The following is a 22,643-nucleotide window of genomic DNA, read 5'->3' as shown; positions in this document are numbered from 1 at the left end:
TCTACAGAGTGGAGTTGAGCAAGACAGGCACAAAGAGCGGAAAAGTGTATGTTTTGTGGGCATCTGGCTCGGGAAGCAGGTGGTCTTGAGGTGGGAGTGGGCATGCAAGCAGGCAGGGCGAAGAGGGCGGGGCTTTGGCCAAGGTGTGGCTGGCGGGTCAGACAGACTCAAGGTCAGTCGGTCAGTGTCCCAATCCCCCGCTCCCCCCTCCGGTCCACATCCCAACACCCCTCCCATGTCTTTTTCATACCCCTCCCCCTTGCTGTTCTCTCGGCTGCATGCCCACCACCGCGGACAACTGTACGCGGCAGTAGAATTTATCTTCATGCTACTATTCCCTTATCCCCTCACTTCTCTTCATCTCTTCCCTTTTCTGCTCATGCTATTTATATTACTTCTCTGATCTTTGTCCTCCTCCAGCTGTTCTCCGCTTTTCTGTCTCCTCTTCCCTACTTTATCTACCCCCTCGTCCATCTTCTGTTCCTTCTACCTCGCATCACCTCTCTTCTACCACCTATATTTTCTTCCTTTTTTCCCCTCGATTCCTTCATATTTTCAGCTGCATTTTTCTTTCTCCTCCTTCCCTTCCGTCCTTCTCTCCTCCTCGCCGCCGCCTCTGGCATGACAAGCACACCAAAACACCTCGGGAGACAAAGAGAAGGAAGAGCAGGTCCCACCGACCATACGATCACGGGCGTGAAGACTTCAAGGTCAAGCTGGCTGTCACTGTCCTATATGCTGTGTGTCATGATTCTCTCCCTCTCTCCCTCTCACTCCCTTCCTCCCTCTTTCTTTCTCTCTCCCTCCCTCCCTCTTCCGCTCTCCCTCCCTCCCTCTCTCTGTCTTTCTCCCTCCCTCCCTCTCTTTCCCTCCCTCCCCCTCTCCTTCCCTCCCTCTCTCTCCCCCTACCTCCTTCCCTCCCTCTCTCTCCCCCTCCCTCCCTCCCTCTCTCTCCCCCTCCCTCCCTCTCTCTCCCCCTCCCTCTCTCTCCGTCCCTCTCTCTCTCTCTCTCCGTCCCCTCTCCCTCCTCTCTCCGTCCCTCTCTCTCTCTCTCTCTCGTCCCTCTCTCTCTCTCTCTCTCTCCCCGCTCTCTCTCTCTCTCTCCCTCTCTCTCTCTCTCCTCCTCTCTCTCTCTCCTCTCTCCTCTCCGTCTCTTCTCTCTCTCTCTCCCTCCCTCTCTCTCTCTCTCTCTCTCTCTCTCTCCCTCTCTCTCCCTCTCTCCCTCCCTCTCTCCCTCCCTCTCTCCCTCCCTCCCTCTCCCTCTCCCTCCTTTCTCTCTCTCGGCATCCCCCTTCACCCTTTTCCCTACCTTTCCCCTTCTCAAGCAAAGAGCCAAGCAAACAAGGGCCATTGTGCTCGTGTGAGGAAAATGTAACTTTGCTGTTGGTGATCCGTCTTCATAATTTGTATTCACAGGTATTGTTTTTTTCTTCTTTCATTGTGACAGCACCTTTTGATGTCACCATAACAGGTCTTGTTTTTCTCTGTCGCTGTCCTATTCTCTCTTCTTTTCTTTTTTTTAAGAACAGCCGTTGCTCGATGTGACGAGTTTATATCTTGTATGTATGTTTTACAAACATCAGAGTTTTTAAAATAATGCACTACTTTTTCAAGATTGTTTTATATTTTAGATTTCGTCAGATAATTGCCGACGCTGTAGCTATCCCATATTTATTAAATGTTATTGGTACATTAGATCTGTTAAAATGTGATTGTTACAAATGGTACACATGTATTGCTGTAATTAACGCTTATTTAGTCATCATTGCCACCTTTCAGCACATTTATCGCCACCATCACCATCGTCATTTTCTTGAAACCATCGCTGAAATGCCGATATTAGAGCATTCGTTTGAGTTATCTACTATCGCTGTGATAAGTTCAATCAGGTTCTCTTTCGTTGCCGGGCTTGAGCAGGCAAACGTTGCGGAGGCCAAGCTGGACGGTATGCAGGCTTGGGGTTTGGGAGGGGGCGGGAGGCTGGTGTGAGAGGGGGGAGTGGAGGGGGTCCAACAGTCCTCCTCCCCTCTCTGGCCCTCCCCTTGCTCGCCAGATTATATGTTTGTTGACGTTGTGATGACACGCCCGGGCCACTCTGGGTCACTCTTACCTCCTCGTTCGGGTCTTCATTGTTAAGGCTTCATGATTGTTGGGTTTGGGAGGTGGGGAGGGATGAGGAAGGTTAAGAAGTGGTTATGCTTTCTTAAAGGACAATGTTTTGTACTCTATTTCCTTTTCCTTTTCTATCTTCACTTGTTTTTCATTTTCTTATCGTCGTGGCCTTTTTACCTTTGCCATGGGTTTGCTCACTCGTTGCCGTATTCTTGCCATTCACCCTCCCCTTCCTCCCTGCCAACGCACTCTGCACCTCCTCATTGGCTTCCCACCCTGTCATCTTCATTACGTGCGTTATCACTGCTTCTGCATCAGCACCCGCGGATGAGGTTCCTGCTCTTTCTTTGTCGTCACCTGTGCGAGGCAGACGTAAACATTGCCAGCAAGGCGTAAACAGGATTTAAAAGAAAAAAGTAAAACTAAAAGTATTAAACAATTATAGTTTCTGGAAAAGCTGCTGACCCGAGGCATTGCATCCACCCTCCTTCCCCTCCCTGTTGCTCCGGGCATCAGGTTCCTTTGCATGCTCCATCGTCAAAGAAAGGCCTGGGAAGACGAAGCTTTTTCAACGGCTATATTTGTTTAATGCTCAAATGTGCAATCTGTTTACGTGTTGTTGCTAATGTTTGTGTTTGTTTACAGGCAAGTGGCGACGGCCGTGGGGCAGGTGTCTCATTCACAGGTCAAGCAACGAAGAGCTGCGCGAGAGACGGAAAGGGAAAGTCTCCGCGGGACCAGCACAAGCGGAAGCGCAGGGTGGAGGACCCTTCGCCATCGCCCTCCCCCTCCCCTTCCCCCCCTCCCAAGCACCAGCGCCAGAACTTCCCAGGGACTCCGGAGACGCCGAAGACCGTGAAGAAGCCAAAGCCAAATCAGCGGAAGAGGTCCTTGAGCAGCGAGAGAGGGTCCGAGACCGCGGGTTCTTCAGGCAGCCAGACTGACGGCGAGAGTTTGGGCAAGCAGGGGCACCCGACGAAACAGAAGAACGCAACGAGGCCAGAAGAAGTGGTCACTCGAGAGATAAGCAGCCAGACGAAAAGGGTTAAGCAGGAGAAAACGACCAGCGTGGCGGAGGGGCAGAACAACGAGGCAGAGGAGGCGCAAAACAAGCAAAGCGCAGCTAAGAGACTTAAAAGACTTAAGCGATTTCTGCAGTTGAATAAGCACAAGCCTTTCTCCAAGCTGCAGAGGTTGGTCAGACTGAAGAGATTGGTCAAGCAGAAAGGCCGAGCTAAGCAGAACTTGAACACAAAGGGACGAAAGAAGCAGAGAGACGAAACTAAGGGAAAGAGCTTGTTCAGACAAGATGAAGTGAAAGAAGAAGGCCTTGGCAAGCAGAAGAGCTTAGCCACCAAGGATGAGAGCGCAGGGAGAGATTGCGCTAAGGAGAAGAGCGACGCCAAACATGAGGTCGTGGTTAAGCAAGAGAACGTGGCCAATCAGGAGATAACAGGCACCAAGAAAAGAGCAGCCAGCAGTATTCTGCATTCATGCAAGCAGGGGCGCGTGGTGAAACGAAAATCGAAGAAGAGCAAGAAGCCCAGCATGAAAAGTAAACAAAAGATTAGAGACGAGTATTCCGCATTCGGCAACCTCATAGCGAATCAGCTGCGCAGCATGAACAGCAAAAGTACCCTTTACATCGTGCAGCACAGAATTTGTCAAGTCATGATTGAAGTACAGATGTGGCACTACAAGCCAGAAATTGCACGTATGGTTTTCCCCAGTCCTCATGGACCCTCGGCGCCTCCTTCTACTCCGCCTTCTTCCACGGGTTTTGGCACATCTGCTCCGGTTACTCCCCATGGCCAGGAAGCATCCGTGCTGCACTACCTTCCCACTGCACTATCTTCTGTCGCACAAACCCAACCGTGTGGTGCATGTTCAAAACAAAGTACTTCCACAACGCGAGTGTCGGCAACCTCAGCCACGCCCCCAACGTCAGCCTCAGTCCTGGTCGCTGTCCCCAATCCAACGGTGTCAAACCTCGTCCCATCTAATCCTCTTGTGCCTGCACCTGTTAGGTTTAATCTCCCCTCTTCGAATCGTGTTGTGCTTACTCCTGGCTGGTCCAACCCCCCCACGACCAACCCAGTTGTGTTTCCCCTCATTAAGTCGAAGCCGCCAACGACGAATGTTTTCTTAACCGTTGTTAGGCCCAACCCCTCTACCTCAAACCCAGTGGCGTTTACTTCAGAGAAGTGTAAACAACCTACACCTAGCTTGTCCACATCCAATCAGACAGAACGTAATCAAACTGCCGCAGAGCCAGGTAGTAATAGTGGATCTACATCTGACATGGGTGCCCTTAACCCAGTTTCATTAGAGGGAACAGCCCCACCTAGCCTAGGTACGTCTCATGAAACTACAACTAACGCAATTTCTTATATTCCAAGTGCTACCCTTGATGTAACTGGTATGCATATAGAGAAAACCAACCCTACTACACTGAATTCTTCCACATTGCGCACTATTCTTACTTCAGCTCCTCCTAAGCAAAGCATTTGTAGCCTTTCTAAAATGGGCATTTATGCTCAAACCCTGGTTTCACTTAATCCGCCATTGACAAGGACAACTCAGTCAGAGCCAACAATAGCAAGCTCGTACATGCAAACATCCAAAACAACCACATCAATCTTAGATGCTGCACTTAAGTCAGCCATACCAGAAGCAGTCACTCCCATGACTAATGTAACAGGATCGGTCAGTTGTATACCATATTCATCTGTGCCTACACTAAGTCTGATAACACAAAAGATAACTGCACCAGACACGGCTACAGCACAAGCAAAAAAAACGAAACCAAATGTAGTTATGCCTGGGCCGGCCACACCAAGGTCAAGTGATAACCAAGAACCAAATATACCATTAACATATGTAGCTACATTTGACACACCTATATCTATCGCATCTAAGCTTGACACCGACACAGAGGACCCTACAACTCGAGGTGTAGCAATGTTTATTCCAGTTACGGAGAATATAGCTATGCCTGGTATTGGCACGTCAAATCTGACAAACCCAACTGACTCAAATGTAGTGATAACTTATTCAAATACACTACATGCACCTCATTCAAACATGTTTGTTGATCCACATATAGATACGCCTGGCTCTGATGCTGTGAAGCCTACATCAGCTACATCAAATCCACCTTGGCTAAGTGATTGTTCTCCTCATCCATCTACACCAGATGTAGTTTCAACTAGCCAGTCTTCCCCACTATCTACCATTCCAGATGTAGCTGCTCCTATCTCAGCCATTTCAAGCGAAGCTACAGGGGACATGCAAAACACACAAGAAATTGTTTCATCTCAGCCAGGGACACTTTCCTCAAATATAACCTCATTGGACAAAGCTAAACCAAATGTGGGTGCATCTGTTTTATCGGCTAATGTATCTGTGGCATCATGTGTACCTTCAAACCAAGAAATATTAGATCTAACAACGCCAAATGTAACTCATGAGCTAAGTACACCTGGTGTTAGTGACCCAGCTGTACGTGTTGAAGTACTTCGTGATCCTAAGCCTCCTGAAGCTATTCATAATCCTGCAACAACTTGTGCAGTTGCTACAAGTGCAGATACCCATGACGTAGCTACCCATTCACCTGCACCTGTTTTAGAAACATCTGAGTTAGCCAAACCATGTTCATCTACTCCGGTTGTAGATGGAACTGATCAAAATACACTTGTAGCTCCATGTAATCCAACTACATCTCTTGTAGCTAGTCCAGATCCAGCTACTATTGACTCAGATGGATCCAACCCGGGTGCGGACATCGATTTACCTGTGGTATCTACGCCCATTGCAGTTACTGCTGATCATTGTGTTTGTGTAACTTCTAGTCCAGCTACACCACCTGCAGCTGCATGTGTAGATACACAGGATGAAGTTACACACATAGTTTCTAGTCCAGTTACACATATTTTAGCAACACCTGTTGACGTAGCACAAGTAGTTGCAACTAGTGAACTTGCAACTGATTCAGTTGCACCTGTTGTAGATATGTCGGACCCACTCACATCAAGTTTTAATAAACCAACTGCACCTGGTGCAAATAGACCTGATGAAACGGCAACTGCTGTTGTAGATGAGCCAGTTACACCTGTTGCAGACACAGAGGGATTAGATACACCCAGTCCAGCTCCACCTGTTGTAGATACACCTGACACAGCTATAACTGATGTAGGTACCCGTAGTCCAAATACAACTGATTTAGATATGTTTGACCAGACTGCACCTGTTGTAGATGTTCGGAGTCCAGCTACACCGCTCGCAGATACTCCTGACCCAGGTACATCTCCCGCATCAGTTTACGATGAAACACCTGGCACACCCAACCAGACACTTGATCTGACTCCAGGCCGTGAAAATACTGCAGAGCTCACTACTACTAACAACATGACTGCATCTGGTTTAACAACTCTTGATTCTAGCACACCTACTGGAGCTACTGCTGATCCAGTAACGCCTGATGTAGCATCTGATTCCGTTACACCTACAACACCTGCTCTAGCTATATTTGCTGTGGCATCTCAAAAATCACCTCCACCTGATGGAGCTTCAGAACCAAGTACACCTGGTGCAGTAACTGAACCAGTTACACCAGACATTGGTGTAGCTTCTGATCCAACTACATCTGCTGTAGCTTCTGCTCCAAGTCCACTTGTAGCTACTGACCTAACTACACCTGATCACGCAACACCTAGTGTAGCTGATGACCCAGTCACATTCAGTGAGGATGCTCATATAAGTACACCAAGCGTAGCTTCTGATCCAAGTACGCCTGGCGTAGGTAGTGACCCAGCAACCCCTTGTGTAGCTACTGGCCTAATTACACATGGTGAATCTTCGGATCTGGTTACACTTCAAGAGGTTGCCGATCCAGCTAACACTCGAGCTACACCTAGTGTACTCACCGAAGCAGCTACACCTGGTGAGACTCCAACTAGTGAAGGTTGTGATCAAGTAGCACCTGTTGAAGGTTGTGATCAAGTAGCACCTATTGAAGGTGCTGACACAGCTACACCTGTTGAAGGTACTGATACAGCTGCATCTGTTGAAGGTACTGATACAGCTGCATCTGTTGAAGGTACTGATACAGCTGCATCTGTTGAAGGTACTGATACAGCTGCACGTGTTGAAGGTACTGATACAGCTACAACTGTTGAAACTGCTGAAAATACTGATGTAGATATACCTGTTGCAGATGCAGAATGTATTAATCCAGCTATAATTGCTAAAGATGGCGGTGTAATCACACCTGCTGAAAGTCCTGATCCAAGTTCACCTGTTGAAAGTACTGACCCAACTACTGCTGTTCAAGGTAGTGACCCAGCTACACCTGCTGAAGGTACTGGTCGAGCTGCACTTGCTCAAGGTACAGATCCAGCAACACCAAATGAAGCTGCTGAAAATATAGATCATACTACACCTGCAGAAGGTACTGATTCAGCTACACTTGTGGAAAGTACTGATCTAACTACACCTGCAGAAATTACTGATTCAGCAACACCTGTAGAAATTACTGATCCAGTAACACCTGCTGAAATAACTGATCCAGTAACACCTGCTGAAATAACTGATCCAGCAACACCTGCTGAAATAACTGATCCAGCAACACCTGCTGAAATAACTGATCCGGCAACACCTGCTGAAATAACTGATCCAGCTACACCCGTTGAGGCAGCAGATCCAGCTACACCTGTCGAAGGTAGTGGCCTAGCTACACCCGTTGAGGCAGCAGATCTAGCTACACCTGCCGAAGGTACAGATCCAGCTATACCCGTTGAGGCAGCAGATATAGCTACACCTGCCGAAGGTACAGATCCAGCTACACCTGCTGAAGGTAGTGGCCCAGCTACACCCGTTGAGGCAGCAGATCCAGCAACACCTAGTGTTGCTTCTGGTTCAACGACACCAGACCCAAGTACACCTAGTGTAGAGGCATCTGGTGTAGCTGTGTCTGATTCAACTGCGTAAGATGTGGTAGTCTAATAGCAAGTCCGATTACATCAGATGCACGAAAGTTAAATACACGAAATAACGGAGAGAATCAGAGTCCATTCGCACCCATTTTACTGTAGTTATCTTTGTGATTGTTTATTGCTTGTTGTGACTTACCTTCATCACCTGGCGTCGTTCCTTACACCGGATCCATGTCCTTCCCTAGTTCCTACGACAGTATTCCAAAGTCATTCCGCATTTTAAACTCTTCCTGTGATAAATCTTGTGATAAACGTTTCTTCGGTTTAAGCAGAAAAAAATCCAAAATTCTGTGATAAATCTTAGGTTCTAAGTATTTTAATTTTAGGTCAATATTTAAGTTCACTAATATGTCTGTGATACTAGCAACATAAGTATTCACTAAAAGCACGAAGAATTTTACCAAAAAATGAATAAACTAATCACGAGCAGACACATGAAGGTTACATTTGCAACTTAAACAACAGGGTACTAACAGCGCATGCGCAAAGACGCGTATCGTACCCGTATTAAATCTGTTATCAGCGCCATTGACTTACATGGCCCGCACAGTTATTATTAGTGACGAAAAAACACTTCAGTAAGACAGGATTTTGTCTCACAATCTTGCTAGATTCTCTTTTTGTTCGTTCGTCCATGATCACGTAAGAGAATTAGGTATGTTAAGCAAGTTATTTTTCTTTTTTTCTTTTTTCTTACGTTCGTTATTGTTTATGTTGTCACAAGTTCCTATATATATATGCTCCCCAGGTGATAATAGAATAGGCAGCAATTCTTCCAAGGTATTTAATTCATGTAAAATGTATGTTGTTCAGCGTACATTTTCCCTTTGAATGAGGAATTCCTCAAAGATGTGCTTATAGTTATGTCAGAAACAATCTGTTAGAAGATTAGGTCAGGGGTGTCAAACAGGAGGCCTGCGGCAGTCACTGTTTCAGCCATTTAAGTAGGCCTACCTTATGTTTTCTATGATTTTATTCTATCTTGAAAATTATTAATAATCAATGTATGCACACACACACACACACACACACACACACACACACACACACACACACACACACACACACACACACACACACACACACACACACACACATACACACACACGCACGCACGCACGCGCACGCACGCGCACACACACACGCGCACACACACACACGCACGCGCACACACACACACACGCACGCGCACACACACACACACGCACGCGCACACACACACACACGCACGCGCACACACACACACACACACACACACACACACACACGCACGCGCGCACACACACACACACACACACACACACACACACACACACACACACACACACACACACACACACACACACACACACACACACACGTGCACGTGTACGTGCACCTATTATAATTTGACCCTATATACTCCAATAACATGTGGCCCGCTAGTGTTTGACACTCCTGGATTACATCATAAAATGATAGCTTTTAGTGTCAATAGAATATCCTTATTATGCTTCCAGCCTAAGAGTGTGCAACTCGATGAGGATGATATGTGGCTGTGTTTATTGCTTTACTGTTACTTAATGATATGCAACTGGTGCTTGAGTCTGAAGCTCAAAGTCTGAGAAATACTCTCGTAGGTGTTGTATGCTAAGAGAGGCGGCGAAGACCTCCGACTCGTATGTGATAAAAAAAAATTACTTTGTAGGATTCATTGCTTAAATATGTGAGTCAGACGCACAATGTTGTATTATCCATTAATTGCTTATGGATATTTACAGAATTACTCTGTTTCTGTCGCATTATATTTTGTTGTTATTGGTTCATGTGGTAAGGTTTCGTTAATAAAATATCTAGCTATGTGAACTATTGTTTTCCCTCGCCCCAAAATATACACTTATTACCAACATGAAAGAGGAGGAAAACTTAATTACTAGCATATTTAAAGTCATTTGCAAAGGTAAACTAACAAGTACCTGTACTTGTAACTGTAAATAGAATTGTTGGACTGAGGTTTAAAGGTAGTCAATATAACTTTAGTCCGCCTCACGGCCTTGTTCATTTTTTTTTCTTTTATTGTTTAGTGTTACATGATTATATAATGTAATGGTTATATGATATAATGAAATAAATATTGAAACTTGAATCCCAAAAGTGTTCGGCCTAAATGAATAAACAAATAAATAGAACAAAAGAGCTGATTTCTAATATGGAAATTAGAAAAAATAATAAACAAACAAATAACACCCCTCACCCTCCTTTCCTCTCCCCTTCCCACTCCCTCTCTCTTGTGTGACTCCCAACACTGAGTAACATACAGCTTTACTGTGATATTACTCAATATCTTTGACAGAATTTCATCTTTTTTTTTTGCATATGACGTAGGTCCTAGCTGCCATTCACGAGGCATTCATTGTCTCGAACTATCAGGGAGTCAGTCTGGTATTGTGCTCTTTGGAGGCTTGATTAGTATCAGAGGGATTAAACTAATAAGATAAGTACAAATGCGTAACACAGCACTATTAAACATTAAACGCAACACAACATTTTTCACTAAACACACTTTGGCTTACCTAACTGACCTACGAAAAAGAAGCTAAATTACACTACACTACATTTCGGTGCAACGGAGTACCGGAATATGGAGGTCAGATCATGAACACGTCTCGGTCAGCGGTACAGAACCGCTTCTTCCAGAAGCCTGCGTCACAGAACCGCTTCTTCCAGAAGCCTGCGTCTCTCTTGCCTGATGAAAAGTCCTGCGAAGGTGGACGTAGTATACCCGAACGTCTTGACGGGCATAGACGGTTTTTCGCTCAGTCGCACAGAAGAAATGGCATCCCGCGGGGTACGGGTGCGCCAAAAGCGTGACGTGGCATAGTGGTAGGGCGTCGTGCCACTACAACCGCCCCCTTCCAGACGGTTAGCCGCCCCGGGTTGCCGCAATCACCTCTGAGCACATGCGGCAGAACCGGAGACGCAGACGGACGATGGTCGTTTCGGACCGCAATAGAACAGACGTCATAAATATCCTAGGAACGGCAAGGAAGGTCCACATCCACGTGCTTTAACGATCACCATGGGTATCAAAAAAGGCACGAGGCGTACACTTCCACGAGCATCCTAAAACAGGAACAAGCGTGTGGTTCCTCGACATCAGAACGTTTGCAGGCGGGACGGTCGTACAGCTACATAAGCATCAAGACCGGGACGAACATACGTCGTCCGTGGACTTCAAGCAGTTACAAGCAGAATGACTAAACTCCATAGATCTCTGAGAAGAAATTACAGGCATTAGGTCATGTACCAAACCCGTGCTCTACTTCGCATTCACACAACTTACATAAACACCTTTTATAGCAAGCACCAAGCGTTCGCTATCCAGGCACGAGCTGTATACTTAAACTTGCTTAAAAGCACTTAAAAGTCATGTATACAGTACATACAATTCATGTAGTCATACAACATAAAAACAAAATAAAACAATAACATTAGACACAATAACAGTAAAACTGGCAGTATACAAAGTAATGATGGGCGATAACAAACAAGCACAAACACAAATGTGCATACACACATGCTAGACAAGCAAAAGCGGATATGGACCGCTAATACTAACACTAACTAGCTAAAGCTGGCTGCAAAGCTTTAGGTGACCTTACAAGGCTAAGCATCAATGCATTAAGGGGTCATCTGGATCGGGTCAGCCTTATCCTTCGGACATCATCAATTGCAGATCATTATAAACTTTTAATTGTATGATATTATGACGATGTACCCTGTGTTCCGTCAGTTTTGTGACATCTCTTGCTACGTAGGTTCCTGGGCTCTCTGTCTTAAATATTCTTTGTGGACTAAGTCATCTTGATGGCCGGCGTCATGGGTAGTAACGAGCTCGAGGCGAGAGCGTCGCTGCTCGGACGGGCTTTGAAATATTGTAGGGCGTCCATTCGGACGACCATAAACAAATTCAGAACTGGCGTTCATACGACTGCAACTGTGATCAGTGACGACTGTGTCGTCACTACTGACACTATTTTCTTTATCTAAGTCAACTTGCATAGTAATACGAGTCATGGCTTCTAGAAGGCGGTATACGTTATCGGTTTGATGGACCACCATTTCTTTCAACGCTTTCATTCCATCATGCGCTTCATTCATCCCTTCGTTCATACCTGCGCGCAACTTTCTCATATTCATTCGTGTCTCATTTAACCCTTCAAACTCACACATACAGTCCTCCCGCGGTACCATTTGGTTCAGAACCGCTGCCTTCCTTCATTAACTCTTGTTATGATACTCGCAGTATTATCCATAAACCGTACTCTTCTGACTAATCCTGCCGGACCATCAGCAGAAGCACTCCTTTCGTCACTACCACTCGGCTCACGTGCGTCACACGCATGGTGACACTCCCACTAGACGTGAACTTCATATGCTTTCCGTTACGTAGTGGCATCCTCAGTTATCGGCACGGACAAAGGTGACGCAGCATTCGGCGGTGTAAACGCAAAGTAGTGGACGACCCATAAGCTGATAATTTACACATTTACGTTACGAGACAAATACATCGGGCGCGCTGACGTAGCGTTACCTCGAAAAGGATACGTAAAAACACGAAATGCACCATGCAACATCAGTACACGAAATGGACAGCTGTAACGTGCTGCACACATTTATATGGGTCAGATGTACATAAGCGCTTCCTCCAGAAGCCTGTATTTTTCTGCCTGCCGAAAGGTCCTGCGAAGGACGGGCGGAGACGCTTGTTCACTCGTTCACGTGGAAGAAATGGTATCCCACGGGGCACGGGGGTGCCAAAACGGTGACATGGAAAAGTGCTGGATTGTCATGCCACTGCTCTCTCTCTTTCTCTCTCTCTTTCTCTCTCTCTTTCTCTAGTGGGAGTGTCACCATGCGTGTGACGCACGTGAGCCGAGTGGTAGTGACGAAAGGAGTGCTTCTGCTGATGGTCCGGCAGGATTAGTCAGAAAAGTACGGTTTATGGATAATACTGCGAGTATCTCTCTCTCTCTCTCTCTCTCTCTCTCTCTCTCTCTCTTTCTCTTTCTCTTTCTCTTTCTCTCTCTCTCTTTCTCTTTCTCTTCTCTCTTTCTCTCTTCCTCCCCCTCTCTCTTCTCTCTCTCTCTCTCTCTCTCTCTTCTCTCTCTCTCTCTCTCTCTCTCTCTCTCTCTCTCTCTCTCTCTTTCCTCTCTCTCTCTCCTCTTCTCTCTTCTCTCTCTTCTCTCCCTCCTTTTCTCTCTCTCTCTCTATCTCTCTCTTTCTCTCTCTCTATCTATCTGTCTATCTATCTTTCTATCTATCTATCTCTATCTTTTTATATCTCTATCTCCGCGTTCTCCCTCCCTTCCCCTACCCCTTCCTCTTCCCCTTCCCCTTCCCCTTCCCCTTCCCCTCCCCCTCCCCCTCCCCCTCCCCCTCCCCCTCCCTCCCTCCCTCCCTCCTTCCCTCCCTTCTTCCTCCCTCCCTCCCTCCCTCCCTTCTTCCTCTCCTTTTCCTCTTTCTCTCTCTCTCTCTCTCTCTCTCTCTCTCTCTCTCTCTCTCTCTCTCTCTCTCTCTCTCTCTCTCTCTCTCTCTCTCTCTCTACCTCTACCTCTCCTTCATCCTTCCTTTCTCTCACCCCCCCTCTTTCCCTCCTTCCTTTTTTTCCTGTCTCCCTCCCTCCCTTCTCCCTCGCCTTCCTTTCTCTCCTCTACCTCTGCTTCGTATTCCTCTCGCCTCATCTATTTGTCTATCCCTACTTCTATGTTTTCTCCCAATCTGCATTATCTTGCCTAAATATGAAACATGTTGCAAGTACAAAAAAATATGTTAGAGTGAAAACGAATACCAATATATATATACAAGCATCATATATATACAGTATATCTAGTCTTGCCAGCTGAGGATGGTGAGTGTAATATACATAGGCTATACACTTGCATGCATATCTCTCTCTCTCTCTCGCTCTCTCTCTCTCTCTCTCTCTCTCTCTCTCTCTCTCTCTCTCTCTCTCTCTCTCTCTCTCTCTCTCTCTCTCTCTCTCTCTCTCTCTATATATATATATATATATATATATATATATATATATATATATATATATATATATATATACATATACATATATATATATATATATATATATATATATATATATATATATATATATATATATATATATATATATATATATAATGTAGACATACATGTATGCATGCATTGCTTACATACACTTTCTAAAACAGCAACTCGTGTTATACTTTTTTGGAAGAGTCTTCCCTCAAGTACTTTCTGGCCATGAATTTTACTTCTACGTACTTAATCGTCTAGATTCCTTGACTGAAAAAGTTCAAGAAGTATGCGTTTCAGAGGGATCGATTTGTAAGCAGCTACACAGGTGGTCATTTTTTTTCCCACAGTCCTCACCCGGCAGGAGAGGGGCTCGGAAATTAAGCTTGTGACATCACGAAGTCGAAATTCTCTAATCTACCTGGACTTTGTGTGAATGGCAGAGAGAGATTGAGAGAGAGAAGGGGAGGGAGGGAGAGGTTCTTTAAATAAGTTGCATGTCAGAAAAAAATATTTTGTCTAAGAATGCAATTAGTTCAGTATCAGTTACTTTTGTAAATTTATTCCTGAAGACCTTTTTTCCTAAAATGATTTTTCTCCCTGCTTCAGGTGCTGCAGTATTGCTCTGCGGCGTTGGTCCGCGGTCCGCTCATCACAGAGACACTTTTCAACGGGCTGGTCAACGCGTTTCCCAAAGAGACGCTCTCGACTATCTGCCGCTCGTCCAGCGACCTCACCACCTTCCTGAAGATGCACTCGAATACCTTCTACATGCAGGGCAATATGGTGCGCCTCGTGCACTCCGCCAGCGCCCCCGCCACCAACGCCACCACCAACTCCACCGCCCTCCCATCCATGAACGGCACCGCCCCGTCCTACTCTCCGACCTCCTCCTTATCCCCGGGCTTGCAGAATCAGCAGCCGCAGCAGCCACAGCAGCAGCAGCCCCAACCACAACAGGTACAAAACAACATCGCCGGTGGAAGAGGAGGGGGAGGGGGGAGAGGGGGAGGCGGCGTGTCGTCCTCCCCGGAGCGCGAGGAGGACCAGCCAGCTTCCCCCACATCGCCCGGCTCTCCTGCACGCCCCCCTGCCGCCCCCCAGCACTCTCTACAGCAACAGCAGCAACAGCAGAAGACCTTAAAGGCGAGGGTCAATTCCCTCCTGAGGAAGACCCTGGCCGACAACAGCGAGCGTGACCGCGTCAGCTACACGAGCTCGGCCGCCGACGGCAGCCCGGGCAGCGAAGGCAGCGTGACCGGGCGCCTCATCCGGCACACGCGCGTGGTGGTGTCGGTGCGGGAGGCGCGGCAGCTGGTGAGCAGCATCCTGGCGGCGAGGCAGCCGGTGTCCTTCGACGGGGAGGGGGTGAACCTTGGTCCCTCCGGCCCGATGACACTCCTGCAAATCGGCCTCGTCACTGGGCAGATCTACATCTTCGACGTGATGGTGGAAAGGAACCTCATGTATGAGGGCGGCCTCAGGGAGCTGCTCGAGTCCTCCGACATCGTCAAGGTAAGCGCCAGACTCTCTAGGCTGAACCTCAGTGTATGTATGGACTTCGCTTGTTACTTATGCTGACAATCAAAATCAATTTGGAGAATGTTTTTTTAGTGCGCGTTATTTTCACACGCAATTACGTCATAAACTTGAACGTTCGCTTTAAACCTTCTTTTAAACGGTTATAGGTCTGCAGCTAGGACTGCTTATTCCAGGGGAGGGGAAGTGGGAATTAATTGGGAAATGAGGTGATGTTATTATGCACTGCGGATTTCTCTCGCTCTTCCTGTGCTTACCTGTTTCGTTTCTTTTAATTTAAGTGACTCCCCCCAGGACATAGATGTTCCCCTTACTCTCTGTCCTGGACCGTGTTCTTTCCCTCGTTCTTTCATCCCCTTGCTTTCCCCGTAAAGATCAGGGCGAAAAAGGAATAGGATAAACACAAGCGCTCCTTCACTCATTTTTTATATTTATTAGATTTTTTTCTCGAAGTTGCAGAGAGAGCAAAAATTATCTATTATTCCCAATTTTCCACCGGATATAACGGGCAAGCATCGTGCTGATTGTGAGCATGTGCTGCTTTTGACGTTGCTAAGCAACGGCAGACCTTGGCGATGGGGATTTAAGAGAGAAAGAGAGAGGGAGGAGAGGATAGGAGGAAAGGAAGGGATAATCGGGCATTTAATTCAAATTATTATAAGTTATGTCTGCACGAACTTATTACCAGAATCAATTGTTTATACGTCAAAATTAATGTTCCTCCATTCCTTCTTTTGATTCCCAGACAAGTTACAGTTGTTTGTCAGGTCATTTCGAGTATTGGAAACTTACGTGGAAGGTAATTGTCACAGGTCATTGGTAGCTAGTGTGTGACCCTAGACCCTGTTGTCCACCTGCCCCTCCCCCCCCCCTTTGTGTGACCTTAGCCCTTGCCCACACCTGGTCACCACCTGCCCTTTCCCCTCTTTACTCTCACTCTTGTTCCGTGAGTAAGCGAGGCGTGACACCAGGTGCAATGATGCTTATAAACAGACCGGACATTTGCATTTTGGGAAACATACACTGTAGAACTTCCTTTTCCACAAAATATCGTAAATACATATACACTGCAAATCTTGTCATTGTAGGTTTCGATAACCACAGCAAACCTAGAGGCGTCATAGGCCTTGGTAACCATTACAAATCCAGAATCGTCATAGGCCTTACGAAAGTGCATTTCCAAGAGAGCACGAGGCTGAGCATTCCACGGGGCATTGGGGAGGGCCATTGATCAGAGCCGCGTCGACAGCTTCCCCGTAACAGCTGGCGTCACACCTCCTCTCTGTGACCTCCGAAGCGGTGAGGGTAACGGGACGGGGGTGCCGGAGATAACCTCGGCTTTGGGAACAGTTATTAGGTCAGATCGCACTAATAGGCGGTAGCGGGTTGGTAATGAGGAATGATAACGCTATTTTCTCTGTGATTGTTGATAGAAACGCCGTTAATGAAACGCCCGACCTTCCCTTCCTCATTCTCCCCCCGACTGTAAATGGCCCTCGGGGCAGTGACGTCATCATCTTCGCGAGACCTTTCCGAGAAATTGAAGTCGCGATTAGCTGCTTGGAAAGAGGCCTTGTCTGAGGTGGCCTTTTAGTGAGGCTGGGGAAAGTTGTTGGCATTATATGCATTTGTGCTTGCGCCCGCGCGCGTGCGCACACACACACACACACACACACACACACACACACACACACACACACACACACACACACACACACACACACACACACACACACACACACACGCGCGCGCGCGCATACTGTACATGCAGTACATACAGTACATGCATATATTCATCTGTGGAATTTTTACATGCACACCATTAAAAATACTTCTCAAAACTGTATAGTAGAACACCTTAAACCCAGCCCCAGTTTTATGACTGCACTAATACAGTTATAAATTATACAGCTCATTAAGCGAATACATTACACCCGCGAAAGAATACAAGGAGGCTCCCAAGAAAATAATTAAAAGGGATCAGCCTAGGTGAGAGTGAGGAGGAAGTTAGTTTACAGAAATGGATGTGGCAGCAGCTGTCATCTCCTCGGTGTTTGCATACATTAATTAAGGCTTTTGTTATTGTAAATGTGATGTTTGGGGAAAATGGTACCGCTAGCACTGATAGATTGGGGGAGCAGAAATTATTTATAATTTTTGGCGGGTTTTTCTTGTGTATACATTTCGCGTCTTTTTTTCTTTAGATCGCTGTTGCGTTGGATAAGCATGTAGAGATTGTTAGGATTTTTTTTCAAAATTAATACATAGGGATAATTTGACTGTTAAGTTGCCTGGCAAATTCCTTTCTTCGTTGTGGTATTTGCATTTTTTAAATCCAAATTTGCACGAAAGATATACCTGAGAAGATTAGTCGTTTGAAGTATTTAATGCCATTAGGAAAATACCTGGGCGGATTAGTGTTTTCGCACGCACGTCAAATTGTTTCTTGGAAATTGGACGCATCATTTGCATTTTTTATGGTTGAAAATATGTTGAAATTGAGGGGATCAGATTGCGAAGGAAGAAGATATGAAAATGAAGAGAGGAACGAATAGGGACGAAGATTGAAAAAATAAAAAATAAATAAACAAAAATAGATCATTATATATATAAGTATAAGAGGAAGAGAAATTAAGGAGTGTGAAGTCAAAGGGAAATAAAGATATGTAGCGAAAGAAATCCATAAAAAGTTCAGAAACTGAGACTCCTCTTCCTATTCAAACCAATATCCCTTCTCCCTTTCCCCCAGGAAACCCCTTATTTCTCCTTCACACCTTCCTCCAGTCAGTCCTCCTCCCCTCCCAGCAGTCACCCCTTCTCCCTTCTCCTCTCCTCCCAGCAGTCACCCCTTCTCCCCTCCCCGCTCCATCCTCTCTCCCTTCCCCATCCTCTCTCCCCTCTCCCTTCCCTCTCCCTTCCCCATCCTCTCTCCCCTCTCCCTTCCCATCCCCTCTCCCTTCCCCATCCTCTCTCCCCTCTCCCTTCCCTCCCCTCCCCTTCCCCCCTCTCTCCACTCTCCCTTCCCTCCCTTCCCATCCTCTCTCCCCTCTCCCTTCCCCATCCTCTCTCCCCTCTCCATCCTCACTCATCTCTCCCCTCCCCATCCTCTCTCCCCTCTCCCTTCCCCATCCTCTCTCCCCTCTCCCTTCCCCATCCTCTCCCCCCTCTCCCTGTCCCTCTCCCTTCTCCATCCTCTCTCCCCTCTCCCTTCCCTCTCCCTTCCCCATCCTCTCTCCCCTCTCCCTTCCCCATCCTCACTCATCTCTCCCCTCCCCATCCTCTCTCCCCTCTCCCCTCCCTATCCTCTCTCCCGTTACCGAGCCATGCCTCCTGAGGGGCCCATCGCTTCCCGGCTAACCGGTTCCAAACCTTTTCGCGATCGAAGAAACTCCTCTTTGAAGGATTAGTGCTACAGAGATGGGAAACGATCGCTCGGTTTCGAATCTGATCGCACGCCCCGGTTCTTTAAAGCTAAATAAACCAATTACTTGCCCCTAGTTATCAATCTAGATTATTTTGCAGTGTAGATAATTAGCACAATTTCGGTTATAAATCATGGTTATTTTTTTTCTTAGATAAATTCACATCTTTTCACTTATAGATCCAGGCTATGGTGTAACGTAAATAATTTAGTAGATTGATTCATATTATTTTATTTACAAATCTACGTTATCGTGTAACGTAAATAATCAAATTATTTTTTTATTATAGATTTAGGTTATATTTTTTACATAAATAAATCCAATATTCACTTTCAGACTACAAATCTAGGTTGTCTTTTATGTATACAAACCAGCCAATCAGTCTGATTCATACTTTTTATCCAAGCCTAATCCTAAGCCGTGACCTAAACATACCCCACCCTACTCTCTCCCAATTCATTAATCCTAATCGTCTCAGGGTTTTCGTAATTCAACCCAGCTGCAGCTTGCGGTGAAAACGGAAAGAGAATATTGCCTATTGTATGGGGGTCAGGACCTGTCCGTGGTAATTGGTCGTGGGTCCTTTAATTAGTCCGTAGTTCTTGCTAATTGTTCCGGCGCGAGATGGGTCATGTGGCGGAGGGGTTGCCAGTTCTTGTGTTTAATGGGGGTGGGTGATATTTTTCTTCGATTCGTTTCGATTGGTTTGTTTATGGGTTTAAATACGTGTCATTGCTTTGTGAAATGTGATGGGAAATGATGTTATGTTTTGTTGATGAAATATATATGTATATATGTTTCATGTATGGATTATAAACGATTTATAGAGTTCATTATTTTTTGCGTGAGGGGGTACATTTTTATTAAATTGAATATGTAGATCTTGTGGTATATTTTCTTGTAGTTAGACTAAAGGTTTACGGATTAAAAGAGTTATGCTTTTACTGCTTAATATTGATTAAACAAACGAATGCACAGTTTAAAGTTTCACGTAAGGATATAAATTAGAAATAAAAAATGAGTAAATGAAAGTAAAAATTTCAAAAAAAAAATCAATAAAGATATGTCGCAAAAAAAGACGAAAAGATATATAAAGATAAAAAAGTCACATCATCCACTTAGGAGCTTATAAAAGAAATTCAAGAGTTACTGAGGTAGACCGTAATGCAACGCAGAATTAAAGAGTGCAGATGGGTCGTGATTTCGTGGTTGGAGGTCGTCACTCAGAGCGAGCTGGGTACAGTACCCCAAATAAGAGGGGGGGTTGATTCATGAGGAAGGGGATGGGTATGGGTAGGAGGGGAGAGTCGATTCGTGCATTTGAAGGAGGGGGGAGCTTGATTTATACACAAGTAGGGAGAATAAGGGAATGGATAGCGGGGTTGGAGTGATTCACGTGCTTGTAGGGAGGGGAGGGGATGGTAATCCATGGACGTTGGAGAGGGAGGGATGGGTATGAATAGGAGTGGGGGTAAACCATGCATATGGTTGAGGACATGGTAATAGATAGAGCGGGAGAGGGGGAGGGGTACCAATGGGATGGGTCAGGATCAGGAGTACGGGGGGGGGATTTCAAGGAAATGCTTTGTACTGGGACCTCAGGAGTGTTGCTGTAGTGACCTTACGTGACCTTAGTTCGTTAACGTAGACTGAAAACCCAAACGTAGTAACGTGTGTGCAAAGGTGACATAAAACAGAACCGCTATAATAAAGGAAATGATAAATCGTGTTCTTTCTTTTTATTATCCAGGTTGCTTTTCATTCCAATGGTCGAGCGGAAAGGAGTATTAGGGGTGGGTGTGTGGGGTCGCGGGGGGAGGGGGGATATTAGGCCTTTGTATGAAGAGGGGATGTGAGGTCATGTGATCTGGTGTGGTGCTCTGCGTCATGAGGTGACCAGATTTTTTTTAAAGTCAGGTCAGGCGAGGTTAGTTTTACGTTTTATTGTTGTATTCCATTTTATAATTTCGTCCTCTAATCCTAATACATGTGATTTATTAAATTTTTGGAAATCCGGTTTATGATTCGCTCATCACGCGCTATATTACTTGAAATGCATATCATGATGTTTCCTGCAGCAAGTTTTTATTTGTGCAATGGTGCGCATTTTTATAATACTGCTTATGATGGACTTTCGTGCGATTGTTAATACAAATGCATATCATAATTTTTAGTACAAGATTGCTCTAATCGCAGTAATTAGGGCAGTGGAATCACGCGATCGTCTCGAATCGTGGATTGTTTGTTTGTCGGCCGACGAATGGGTCAGGCGAGGCGCGGGTCGGGAATCGATTCGGACGAGTGATTAAGCGAGCGCGGGGCTAAAGTGTGATTCGAAGGATGGAGGAAGGACAAGAGGATTGTGATAGACCCTTTCCTCTTATTTGCATATGAGTGAATAATGGGCGACGCGAAGGAAAAAAAGAGGGAGGGAAGAAAACGGGCATTGGCACGTGGCGACTGGAGAGAGATAATGATGAGTGTGTGACATTAATTGCTCTTGATTGGTAGGTTACTCATGAATCAGTCCGGTGCTACCGATAGACTGATGTATTACTTTTTGAGACCAAAGGTAATAATAAATTTCTGAAGCTTGAGAGTATGATAGATAAATAAACACACACGCACACGCACACACATTCATACATACATACATACATATATATATATATATATATATATATATATATATATATATATATATATATATATATATATATATATATATATATATATATATATAAGAGAGAGAGAGAGAGAGAGAGAGAGAGAGAGAGAGAGAGAGAGAGAGAGAGAGAGAGAGAGAGAGAGAGAGAGAGAGAGAGAGAGCGAGAGAGAGAGAGAGAGAGAGAGAGAAGGAAGAAAGGGAGAGGGAGAGAGAGAAAGGGCGAGAGTGGTAATGAGAGACCCGCCTGCCGTCAGTCCGTGAAGTGGAGGTAAAGAGACTGAAATAAACAGGCCACGAGGCGACGCAGACGGAAGGTAATAATGGATCACGGGACAAAGATATACGCGAGAAAGGGTGCGATTCCGCAGGTGCGCGTGCGGCCCCTGGCGGGAGTGATGGGTGGTCGCAGGAGGGTCTTTCAGGCCGGAATAGATCTTTCTTGTACAAGGGCTTGCGAGGCCGGGTGGTGGTGAGGGGGGGGGTAGAGGAGGAACCGCTGGCGGGAAGGACGGCTTGCTCGGGGAATTTAATTGCTCACGCCATGGAACCTCACTTGACGGCAGACCAACCCTGTTTATATATAAATATAAATATATATAAATATACATATCTAAATATATATTATATATATATATATATATATATATATATATATATATATATATATATATATATATATATAATTTTGTTCTTTTTTTAGGTTTATATATATGCATATGTATAAATATATATACACATACATGTGTGTGTATATATGAATATACACACATGATTATGTATGTATATATGTATATATACAAATGTATATACTTATATAGAGTATACATATAAAATTTCTCCCCTTCTCTCACTCACTCTCCC

The 22,643-nt window shown here is 45.6% G+C and overlaps 3 protein-coding genes across 3 annotated transcripts in view; 2 read left to right on the top strand and 1 right to left on the bottom strand.

Annotated features, from left to right (window-relative positions):
* Positions 1–8,560, bottom strand: part of LOC119596403 (dolichol-phosphate mannosyltransferase subunit 3-like) — a 32,881-nt gene extending 24,321 nt beyond the window's left edge. Inside the window, exon 1 of the mRNA XM_037945634.1 lies at positions 8,242–8,560. Coding sequence (XP_037801562.1) covers positions 8,242–8,247 — 6 coding nt within the window. The 5' untranslated portion in view covers positions 8,248–8,560. The remainder of the gene's footprint in view (positions 1–8,241) is intronic.
* LOC119596402 overlaps positions 1–22,643 on the top strand; it is a 120,352-nt gene that overhangs the window by 19,462 nt on the left and 78,247 nt on the right. Inside the window, exon 2 of the mRNA XM_037945631.1 lies at positions 14,763–15,668. Coding sequence (XP_037801559.1) covers positions 14,763–15,668 — 906 coding nt within the window. The remainder of the gene's footprint in view (positions 1–14,762; positions 15,669–22,643) is intronic.
* On the top strand, positions 2,307–8,244 carry LOC119596401 (mucin-17-like). The gene has a single exon (XM_037945630.1). The coding sequence runs from the start codon at positions 2,701–2,703 to the stop codon at positions 8,098–8,100; it is 5,400 nt and encodes a 1,799-aa protein (XP_037801558.1). The 5' UTR covers positions 2,307–2,700; the 3' UTR covers positions 8,101–8,244.

This window comes from Penaeus monodon, chromosome 37, assembly GCF_015228065.2.
Source record: "Penaeus monodon isolate SGIC_2016 chromosome 37, NSTDA_Pmon_1, whole genome shotgun sequence".
Lineage (NCBI taxonomy): Eukaryota > Metazoa > Arthropoda > Malacostraca > Decapoda > Penaeidae > Penaeus > Penaeus monodon.
The sequence above is the reverse complement of the archived record's forward strand: the minus strand, read 5'-3'. Positions and strand labels throughout refer to the sequence as shown.